The following is a 12474-nucleotide window of genomic DNA, read 5'->3' as shown; positions in this document are numbered from 1 at the left end:
TAACGCCTGGCTGGGTACCAACATCCTACAGCACATTGTCTTGCAGGTTAAGTTAGGAGTAGGTGTGGGAAAAAACTGAGTAAAAGGCACTAAATACTTCTCTGTGGTTTCAACATTCTGACAATTGAGCTGTGTAAAATACAACCATTTAGAAAAAGTCAGGGAAGCAGCAGGACAAAGCTTTTTTGGGGATTGATTTCTTTAATTTACTAAATCAAATGTCAGTGGCCGTTGGCCTATGGCGGTTCTAGTGTTAAAAGACTAGGCAATGCACATCCAGACAAACTACTGGGACCCTCAGCCAAGATTGTGTCCATTGTACACTAAGCTGGCTGGTTAGGTGGTGTGCTGTTAACCTAGTAGCAACTAGGTGTTAGTTAGGTGTATAAGGTCCCCGGCAGGTGAAAGTAACCTCTGTTTGTTTGCTCCCTCCCTCCTCAGGTGTCGGCCTTGGCATTGGACCCCTCTGGAGCCCGTCTGGTCACCGGGGGATACGACTTTGACGTGCGCTTCTGGGACTTTGCTGGGATGGATGCAGCTCTGAATTCCTTCAGAACAATACAGCCCTGCGAATGGTGTGTCCTCCACCTAGACTAGAACATACACATGCCTATCAAACAGAGTGCATTGGGAGCGTAACCCATTAGGCCGTCCACCCATGCAGCCAGAGCCATCAATAAACGAGGGATATTGGCCAAATGAGCAATTTTTACCTTAAAAAAAAAGCTTATAATGACAAAAACACTTCCTTGTTTGTGATGTGTAGCGTATACAAAACTTTACAGCCAGTTGTTTTATTGGTTTTTACTTTCCTTAAACAATAGTTGTCCACATCACGGTTCAGCTGTCGGAGATTTGAGTGATAAATGCATCAGGGCATTGCATGCATACACCTATAGGCTTAGGAGTCCAATGTATGATATTAATATATATGAAGAAAGAGAAACGTAGGCCTAGCCTCAGAGAGAGAGATGGCGGCAGCATGCTACGACACCGACATGTATTTCTTTATCCTTGCCAGATAGGCTACTGCGTCTGCTATACAGATATAGGTGTACAGAAGGAGGCTAATTCATGAATTTTTTTTGCAGAATATTTTTCTTTATTAAGATAAGCATTATATTGGTAGATAATAGGAGTAACTCTGGTCGCAATTGCAGCAATTACTAAAAAAAGGCTAGTGCCTACTGTAATCAACAAATGATAGCAATAGGCTAATAATATTAATTTTACAACAAGCCTACTTATAACCTTAAACTAAATATGGGGCACACAATTATAAAGACAGATTAAACTTCATTTAGCCAACCAAAATGTCTCAACAGAATGAAACAAAACACATTCAGCATTATTAAGGAGCTGGTTTAGATCAATAAATAGGCCTACAATAATAACAATGATATATTGTAATAATGATATTTTGTTTAAATTATTAATATGAAAAAATAAGTTAAAAAAATAGCATCCTACCTGAATAGAGAGTTGCACAGTAGCCTGCATTTGGCTGCGCCAACGTTCTTCTCATATTTGTCCACTACAATATTAAAACGTATCCCCTTGTAGGCTTTTCACTATGGGGGGAATTCAGACCCGAGTTAAGTAAACGTAAATGCAACGTAATTCCCTTTCTATGCACTTTTCTCTCTGTTCTGACCTTGAATTTAAGCATGATAATAGCATGCTATTCACCAGCTATTTGTTTGGGGTGGAGATGGAATAAATAAAGGTGTGGTGGTGTGTCTAGAGATATGCCATATTCTGACCTTGACTTAATTCCACCACCTTTACACGCGAGGAAACCATGAGTAAAGTCTAGTGAACCTACCGGTTCCAAGTGGAAAAAAACATGGACTGAATGTTTGTAGATATTAAAAAAACACCATTCTCCATGCACTTTAATTTACACTAAGTTGCACCCCCTTTTGCCCTCAGAACAGCCTCAATTCATCAGGGCATGGACTCTACATGGTATTAAGCATTCCACAGGGATGCTGGTCCATGTTGACTCCAATGCTTCCCACAGTTGTGTCAAGTTGGCTAGATGTCCTTTGGGTGGTGGACCATTCTTGATACACAGGGGAAACTGCTAAGTGTGGAAAAACCCAGCAGCATTGCAGTACTTTACACACTGAAACTAGTGCACCTGGCACAAACTACCATACCCAGTTCAAAGGCACTTGAATATTTTGTCTTGCCCATTCACCCTCTGAATGGCACTCATACATAATCCATGTCTCAATTGTCTTCAGGCTTAAAAATCCTTCTTTAACCTGTCTCCTCCCCTTCATCTACACTGATTGAAGTGGATTTAACAGGTGACATCAATAAGGGATCATAGCTTTCACCTGGTCAGCAATGTTCTCTCAATTTTTTTGGGAACTGAGCAAATTTCAGGTCTGCTGAGCCCAACTTACAGCACACGTTTACTGTGAACCCTGAGGCTGTACCCGCTTGAAGTTACAGTTTTAACAGTGGCCAAGTAGGCTACTGTGGCTACTTGATCATAATGTAGGCCTACCAGAGTGGCCTACCATAAAAAACAATGGAGAAAATGCATCCCATAACATTTTAACATGGAAACAGCTGTTCTATCATTCAGCCTACAGTAGTAACCAATGTGTTTTGTTCATTCCATGAGACATTTGAACAAAACATGCAGGGCTTGACATTAACCTGTTTATCTACTTGTCCTTCAGACAAGGAGGTGACTGAAAATGTTGTTGTTTGATGCAAATAAAATGCATTATTATTACAATACCATTAGTACAGAGAATCAGATAAATTATGCTACCCTCTGCCTATTGGCTACTTAGCTTATTCAAGCCTATGCAACATTAACCAATTAACCAACTGTACCATAGCAATGAGGTTTGTGCAGTAAGCTATAGGCCCAATACATTATCACCGCATATTGACTTTGCTTGAATTGCCCTGCCAATGCATTGTTGTTCGGGCCATTTTTAGCTCAAAATATAAGGTAGGCTATATGATCACACCGGTAATAGATCCATTGTTGTGTTACCTGTGAGGCACACCTGAGTGAGCATCCATTTAAATAATTAGCATTTATTTTTTATTTTACCGGGCTGATGGTGCCTGCATCTTATGGTCAGTCTCAGCAGAGGGAGAGAGCAGCAGACTCAGGGTCTGCCTTTCAACATCCCTCCGCTCTCCCTTTCCTCCACTGACACTGACCAGAAAGGGACATCGTCTTCCAACTGATGGCAAAACTCGAGTCGCACCGCATTATTTCTGCCTCATGCACAAATTCATGTTGTTACTCCTATGAACAGAGTAAGTGAAATATTCCTTGATATTAAAAAAGACCCAAGCCTCTAATATTAACAACAATGCAAGCCTATAGAAACACTTTCCTACTCGTTCATTACTGCTGCAGTGACACAAAGTGTTGACAGTGCTGAGTAAGAACTTCAACATAAACAGCAGCTCTTTGCTGTATTCGTTGACAGTCTTCTCTAGTCATGGTTTTAAATGTTTTGAACTCTCACAGAATCAACTTTGCTGTAGCTTTTGTACCTTCAGACAAATGAAATGGTTCTAAATGGCAACAGTTGCCTTCCCTGCGAGCAGGGCAGCTGAATCGGGTTCACTTACGGCCAACAGCCCAAGACGAAAAAAAATATAATTGGCTTTATATATATATATATATATATATATATATATATATATATATATATATATATATACATTTTTTTTTACAGAACAGTTTGCAGATCGACCAGGACTCCCTTTGAGATCGACCAGTTCAATCTCGTGTAAATACCTGTGTGCTGATATTTATTCTGAGCTGCGCGGGGCAGTCCCGGGGGAGCGGCGCGGGGACAGTCCCAGGGGGAGCTGCGCGGGACAGTCTCGGGCTAATGTTTTGTACACTCGGTGTATAACTTGATAAGAGCGATTGATAAATGAGTATCTGTTTGGATAAGGGAATTGTAAATATACATTCCACTTTTAAATCTATTTTATCTTATAATCGCTGGAGACAAATGTGAAACCACTCATATGGCAGCAACCTGAAGCATATCGACTTAAAGTAAAGTTTTACATTTAAATTGTACAGCATTTTAACTTGCACTGATGGGCACTCTTAATTATAGGCTACCCGGACGTTCTCTGTTTTCTATTTGTATCAAGTGAAGTATTAGCCTCTATCAGTATCGACCGTCAATAGGCCTAATAACCACACATATTCAACTGCCATTTTACTGTTAGTTCTTTTCAGTTGGTATAGCCTACATCATTCCATTTAATGACATGTTTCGTTTACCTTCATTTGCTTCCTCTGTAAACGGCGTCACGGCCGTGTGGTTGTTGCTGAGGATCATTAGTAAAAAAACATGTAGGGTGATTAAATCGTTATGTAGCGGAGAGCAGACCAAGTCGTAACAGTTTGAACCCGACGCATGGTGCAATAATTAATTGGCCGTGTCATCACACAGTTCCGTCGTTAGTGCAGGCAATAGACAAGGATGTTGCCTACTATTGTACGCTATTCTCCCTATTATAATTCTGTGTACACTAATCTTCCAACATTAACATGGGTTGAAGAGTTGAATGTGGCAATTTTCCATATTATGGCCCGTATTATCAGGTATGCTATTAGCAATGAGCATTACCATCTGTAGCCCAACTGATGCAGCATAGGCTGAAGCATGGGGTTGCCTATCTGCTTTCACCCTGTTGGGCTAATCATTAGTTAGATCCCAAATGTAATCTTTTAACTAGTTAGCATCCTATTGATGAATTTTATGTCCCAAAAATCTTGCATAAACACAGTGAATTTAATGTAAGCCTATATGTTTAGGTAACTTGGGGTAAACCGCCACCCGGGGTAGCACGTTCCCTGTCTGTACTTCTCCAAGAAACCACTTCATAGGGTGGCGTTTTAAGTCCAAATTACTCTACAATTGACCCGTTACAGTTAGCCCTACTCTCCCCTATGCACTCACAGGGATTTGCAGAGGTGTATGGTGCTTAACCATGACACTGCAGTTTGCGCATATTTAGGAGTTGACAAATAAAGTAGGAATGGAAAGCTGGGATTGCCTTCTTTTTAACAAAGGCCATTTAAACTGCTATTTTCCCCACGATTAAAGGAATTGTTGTGCATTGACTGCTTGTCAGAATGCAGGTTTCCCTCCCTATGGCACTCGTAACTTAAATGCGCCTCGAGAGGAATATATATCTCACATAGAACACACAACAACTAGCCGACTAGGTAAATAGGTAAACTATTCTACAATGGGGTTGTCTGATTTGTGGCCTGTTCTAGCATATTCAAAGTGCGCCACGACAGATGTTTTTTCACGTTCCATATTTTTTTGCCATGGAAGCAATGATTGTGCCGTGGCGCAGCGCCACAGTTAAATGACTGCAGCGGAAACACTGTTCCAATATCGCAACGATCAAACTTGAGATATGGCAACTTTCAGGATGAGTCAACCCACTGGATTTTTTTATTCATCAATATATTTAGTGCGTAAAGGCTCTAAACCTTTTTTTATGATTCATAAATACTTTCCCAACCCTAAATAATCTACAAAATCAGAGTATTTTTAAGTCTACCAATTGGTGCTGAAGCAGAGACGAATATGCATATATTTAGATGGCTTAATTTCATTTATCCCTAATATTCTGAACCCGTTCTTTCAATATATTCTATTGAGTCTGATATGCACCCCGGAACAATTTGTCCTGCTACAATTGTATTTATCGGCTTTTAATTTATTTTATTGGCCAAAAAACGGCAATTACCAGCTAAGGAAACCCTGCTATCAAAATGCTCATACACATGCACAAACATGTTGTTGTATTGCTTCAGCGCACCTCATGTTAACCTTAGTACCTCATGTCAGAGGAATGGATCTTCTCCCTTTAATTAAATGGACCTAACCTAAATACTGTATACTCGGATGCAGATGAGAGAAGAGCTTGTGTATGTGTTTGTGTACATGTGTATCACTGTGCGTATTTAATGTTTGTTTCGTGGAACCCATCAATGAATACATTCTCTCAGGGGTTTTGAGAACCAATGGGCTGAGCTGGAGCGGGCTTTCCCTGAATCTTATTAGCAGAACTCTACGCCACATTTAGCCTGATTACAGAGCTGTCCAATAGTCTCTGCGGTCACTGACACACTAGGCCGTATTTGGAGAGCCGTGTGAAGCCCACTGTTTCTCCATCGACCTGCAGGGCACACGAGTTAAAAACGAGGGGTTATTTCCGCTTAATGAGGAACCTTGATTGGTTCAGTGTTGTTGACTCTTCCTCCGAAGGAAATGTAGTGATGGCTGTCTGTGCTCCAGCCCCTGGAGGTAGGAACAGAGATGTTAACCCAGTTTTATTTCACTATGGTCCCACTCCCTAAGCGTTCTGCTCCCCGCACGAAACCTGGCTGGCCCCTCTACCCCCTGCTGTGTTAATGCAGTTTGATATTGACCTGAATTGCTATCTGCACTTTGGGAGAGTGGTTATGTGTGTGTGTTGCGTGACACGTGTGGTGTGCGTGCTTGCATGGAGTAGGAGGTAACAGTAAGAGTTCAGCGCATGGATTGGCATTGTGAATGGGTTGCTGGTTAGGCTAAATCCCAATCTTTGGGCTCATATTTAAACCTCTCCACTCCTTTTCTTGCTGGAAAGAAGAAACCCAACTATGTTTAGTGCAGCCAAGGTTAGCCGCAGTGTGTTCCATTCTTCTGTCCCAGTCTAACAGACCTTTCATTGTGTTGAGTCTGAGGGACAAGACAGAGAGAGGCCCAGACCTAGACATCTCCACTGTTGGTCTGTCTGGTCCAAATCTAATGGGCCGAACGTCTGACCGTTTCCGCTAACTCTCTGTGATGTGTGTTGTCACGGTTCCTATGGTAACAGGTTTTTGTCTAAAACTGCTTCGGGATTTAAAGCTGTTATATGACATCGCTGTAGCTCTGATGCCGTACACGTTCAGACCTAGCAGATGTCTCTCACCAATTCAACAGAAACTCCCACAAAGACACTTACCGCACGCATTTCAGGAATGACCAATGGTAGCCACGGGAATGATAAGTAAAAAAGCTTTGCCTTTCTCATCCTCTCCCATTGTGTCCCCTCTCAGCCACCAGATCAGGTCCCTGCAATACAGCATCACTGGTGATGTCATCCTGGTGGTCTCTGGGAATGCCCAGGCCAAGGTGTTGGACCGAGACGGGTTCCCGGTTATGGAGTGTCCCAAGGGAGACCAGTACATCGTGGACATGGCTAACACCAAGGTACACACTCATCCACCACCTACTCTCTGATATGTGCTTCCTCTGTTACTGAGAAGGGAAGAGATATAGCCATCGGACACTATGGCCTTCCCCCCCTGTCGGTGGCCACTCAAACAAGCATTCGGGCCTGGACCTTAGCTTTGTGTCAGGGATGACCCCTGCACTGTATGTTCTGCAGCTGCAGGTTAGTTTGTGTATGGGGGTAATGATGTGTACTGTACTTCCAGCTGGGAGCAGTCAGAGTAGAGTAGGAGAGGGTCACGATGACATTCACAACTAGATCATGCCGTGGTGAGCGACCACTGACCAAGGTCGCGTTCATTCAATGCGTCTTGGGTGAACAGTTTTTGCTGTCTAAAAGGCCGTTGCTGACTGTCCATTTGCAGAGCATGTTCTGCATGGTGGCTGAGACGCCTGTGAGAATGATGTGATAGAGATGACTTCCCCAGTAGGATAACTACTGTAGGGTGTCCCTCTGTCTCTCTACATTCCTGTGGATCCAATGCTCCATTGGGGCTGTAGCTGGCAGCAGGGTTCTGGGTAGTGAAGCTCTGCTGAAGGTGACCCAGCTAATTTAGTGTGTCCAAAACCAATTCTCTCACATCCATACATCACCACCACACACACACACACACACTAGTCTCTCTCTTTCTCTCTCTCTCTCTTCTGCTCTGTCTCTTGCACAGCACCCACCCATATGCTCACTCACTCACTCACTCACTCACTCACTCACTCACTCACTCACTCACTCACTCACTCACTCACTCACTCACTCACTCACTCACACTCACTCACTCACTCACTCACTCACTCACTCACTCACTCACTCACTCACTCACTCACTCACTCACTCACTCACTCACTCACTCACTCACTCACTCACTCACTCACCACACACACACACACACACACACACACACACACACACACTGTGTGTGAGAGAGAGGACTGGGAATTATCACAATACTTTGGTTAGCGATACGATATGCATTGCAATTTTCACGATTCTGTATGTATTGCGATTCGATACTGATTTTATTGCGATTCGATGTTCCAAACATACTGCTCATCATGTCTGCTGCAGAGGGACAAGAGAGAGCCATGATCATTTTTTCATTTATTTTTTCACCCTGTTTCACTCCAATTTCGTGGTATCAAATTGGTAGTTACAGTCTTGTCTCATCGCTGCAACTCCCATACGGACTCGGGAGAGGCGAAGGTCGAGAGCCGTGCGTCCTCCGAAACACGACCCGACATGCCGCACTGCTTCTTGACACAATGCTCGCTTAACCCAGAAGCCAACCGCACCAATGTGTCTGAGGAAACACCGTACACCTGGCGACCGTGTCACCGTGCATGTGCCTGGCCCGCCACAGGAGTCGCTAGAGCCCAATGGGACAAGGACATCCCGGCCTGCCAAGCCCTCCCTTAACTCGGACGACGCTGAGCCAATTGTGTGTCGCCTCATGGGTCTCCCGGTCTGGGCCGGCTCCGACACAGCCCTGTATCGAACCCGGATCTGTAGTGACACAGCTAGCACTTCGATGCAGTGCCTTAGACCACTGCACCACTCAGGAGGCCCCCATGAGAATGAGTCATGGAAATAGAAGTACTGAAATCTATTTAAAAAATAAGATGGCGAAAAATATTGGAGTGTTGGTGCTGGTACAGCCAACTAGCGCAAAAAGAATATTGCAATATTTTTATAACGATACAATCGATATATAATCAACAATTATATCCTGATATGTAACTGTATCGATCCCCCCCTCACTAACACACACACTAAAGGCTTTCCATGGTTTCCTAGTATCAGTGAGGCTGATTTTTCCACCCAGGTTTCTGTTTGTAATTAGGCTTATTCTTTTTGAAGTGGTGTTTACTGTCAAGTGTGTGTGTCAATCTGGTTCTAATTAGGCATTGGCAGTTGGCTGTCCTCTCCTGTTCTGTTGGGGAGGAGGGGAATCAGAGCTGCATAGCAACGGTAGTTCCTCCAGTCCAATTAAGACCGTGAACGACCGGAGCTGTTTGTTTTGATGCCTTTTGCCAGAACGTGGAAGTAATTCAGTCATTTACAAAACCATTTAAGCGCTAAACATACAACACCGTTTATGGACTGTACCCTAAGCATTACAAGTATAGGTTGAAATACTTTTTTGTTCTCCATCTGTGAATATTCAAAGTAGTCCTTGTATTTTACAGTATGGAGAGAGATATAGCTTTTAAATGCTATAAATGAGCGAGAATGACGGTTTGATAAGTCCTGGTAAAGGGGAACATGGTACAGTGGAAGCCGGGCCGTGTCCAGTCCCATGGTAAAAGGGCCAAGGGGATCTCACAGTGAGCAGGCAGGTCTCTCCACAATTCACACACTGATGTCATTTTGCTCAACTCCTGTCCTCCCTGTCAGGTTGAGATATGTCATGTCTGAACACTCTTTGCTGCACGTCGGAGAAATCCCCTGCCCTCTCGGTGCGAGAGGGCCTCTCTCTGGGCAGTCGCTCTTTGAAGATGTTATTTGTTATGGCTATTTCTGCGCGCATTCTTTTTTACCAGAGGAGAGCCCTGCTGGAGGTCACAGTGCTATGAGCTCTCAGTTTTGAGGCAGAGGGAGCTCCACTGGGCCTGGCTGGCTCTGGTGTTTAGGGGGTTCTCCTTCCCTGTAGGTTTATCTCTTTTAGCTGGAGAAGGACCAAGGGCTAACTAGGAGCAGTGAGATCAGGCTGCTATGCAAGATGTGCCACTCTCTGTAAAATAGATGTTTGGTCGTTACTTGTTTAAATCCAGATTCCTCAGTGCTGATTGGGTAAAATTATAGCCATTTAACTACGTTTCTGTCTGTCTTTTTATTTCAGGGTCACACTGCCATGCTGAACAGCGGCTGTTGGCACCCCAAGATTAAGGACGAGTTTATGACCTGCTCCAACGACGGGTGAGTTGTGTGTGTGTGTGTGTGTGTGTGTGTGTGTGTGTTTCTCTGCTGGTGAATCTGAGATTCACAGGGACAGACAAACGCACTGGTACAAGCTGGCAGTGGTGAGAAAAGTACTCATTTGTCATACTTGAGTAAAAGTAAAGATATCTTAATAGGAAATGACTCAAGTAAAAGTCACCCAGTAAAATACTAGTTGAGTAAAAGTCTAAAAGTATTTGGTTTTAAATATACTTAAGTATCAAAAGTAAATGGAATTGCTAAAATGTACTGAAGTATCATCTCATCTTCTTCCAAGATGGCGTAGCAGTTCAGACGTCCTTTACCCTCCTCTTGTCGTGTCCCGTGTATATATATATTTACATATTTTTCTTCGCATATCTTTTTACATTTTTTTCTTCTAAAAACTCAACCTCAAAGCACTCTCCTGCAACCCGCCTCACCAATTTAAAAAAGAAAGTATTATTTACCTCAAATCTGAAATCCACAACAGAAGTTAGCCAGAGGTTAGCCATTTTCACTGGCTAACGTTGGAGTTCAGCTAGCCACGGTTAGCGGTCATCAGATATCCATTAGCTCGAAAAGCTATCGCCAGTCTTTGTACAGCGCGACTCAGACCAGAGCATACCGGACCTATTCTCTCTCCTTTCCCCGGATTTCTACCAGCTAAATAGCTGCTACCTGAGTGACTATTGGCAACGTCGGTCCCGGAATTAACACACATTATTCCGGAGCTAGCCAGCTGAAGAGTTCCGTCAGCCACTCCTGGGCTATTCCTGAGCTAGCCAGCTGAAGTGTCTCCTGGGCTACAATCACCTATCCGGACCCGTTTTACTGCCGATGCAGAGCCCCATCGGGCCTTCACGACTGGACCACCGACGTTATCTGCCGAGGGAGTTATCCAACTGGCCCCTCCGTCGCGACGTAACCTGATCGCCCATTCTGCGGCCCGCTAATCGTTAGCTGTCTTTTCGGCTGCGATCTGAATAGGTCTATCGGACACTTTTCTTGGGCCACTATAACTAACTATTTTTGCCAACTTGGACTGGTCCCCCCTTCCACACGGAACCCCACTAATCCACAGACGGAAACGCACGAGGTGGCTAAAAACAGACCTCCCTCCATCTTCCACCAGCTTGCTACCTATGGCCCGGCTAGCTGTCTGAATCTCACTGGACCCTTTGATCACTCGGCTAAGCATGCCTCTCCTTAATGTCAATATGCAATGTCCATTGCTGTTCTGGTTAGTGTTTATTGGCTTATTTCACTGTAGAGCCTCTAGCCCTGCTCATTATACCTTATCCAACCTCTCAGTTCCTCCACCCACACATGCTATGACATCTTCTGGTTTCAATGATGTTTCTAGAGACACTATCTCTCTCATAATCACTAAATGCCTAGGTTTACCTCCTCTGTATTCACATCCCACCATACCTTTGTCTGTACATTATACCTTGAAGCTATTTTATCGCCCCCAGAAACCTGCTCCTTTTTCTCTCTATTCTGGACGTCACAGACGACCAATTCTTATAGCTTTTAGCCGTGCCCTCATACTCATTCTTCTCTGCTCCTCTGGGGATGTAGAGGTGAATCCAGGCCCTGCAGTGCCTGGCTCCACTCCTACTCCCCAGGTGCTCTCTTTTGATGACTTCTGTAACCGTAATAGCCTTGGTTTCATGCATGTTAACATTAGAAGCCTCCTCCCTAAATTTGCTTTATTCACTGCTTTAGCACACTCTGCCAACCCGGATGTCCTAGCTGTGTCTGAATCTTGGCTTAGGAAGTCCACCAAAAACTCTGAAATCTTCATCCCTAACTACAACGTTTTCAGACAAGATAGAACGACCAAAGGGGGCGGTGTTGCAATCTACTGCAGAGATAGCCTGCAGAGTTCTGTCCTGCTATCCAGGTCTGTACCCAAACAATTTGAACTTCTACTTTTAAAAATCCACCTCTCTAAAAACAAGTCTCTCACCGTTGCCGCCTGCTATAGACCCCCCTCGGCCCCTAGCTGTGCTCTGGACACCATATGTGAACTGATTGCCCCCCATCTATCTTCAGAGCTCATGCTACTAGGTGACCTAAACTGGGACATGCGTAACACCCCGGCCATCCTACAATCCAAGCTTGATGCCCTCAATCTCACACAAATTATTAATGAACCCACCAGGTACAACCCCAAAGCCGCAAACGCTGGCACCCTCATAGATATCATCCTAACCAACGTGCCCTCTAAATACACCTCTGCTGTTTTCAACCAAGATCTCAGCGATC

General features: G+C 44.0%; 1 protein-coding gene across 1 annotated transcript in view; it reads left to right on the top strand.

Annotated features, from left to right (window-relative positions):
• The window catches only part of wdr70 (WD repeat domain 70), an 86264-nt gene that overhangs the window by 7781 nt on the left and 66009 nt on the right, over nt 1-12474 (top strand). Inside the window, exons 7-9 of the mRNA XM_014130171.3 lie at nt 442-575; nt 7115-7268; nt 10124-10200. Of these exons, the coding sequence (XP_013985646.1) occupies nt 442-575; nt 7115-7268; nt 10124-10200 (365 nt within the window). The remainder of the gene's footprint in view (nt 1-441; nt 576-7114; nt 7269-10123; nt 10201-12474) is intronic.

This window comes from Salmo salar, chromosome 01 (assembly GCF_965601325.2).
Source record: "Salmo salar chromosome 01, fSalSal1, whole genome shotgun sequence".
Lineage (NCBI taxonomy): Eukaryota > Metazoa > Chordata > Actinopteri > Salmoniformes > Salmonidae > Salmo > Salmo salar.
Note: the sequence above shows the minus strand (reverse complement) of the source record. Positions and strands in the feature narration are given on the sequence as shown.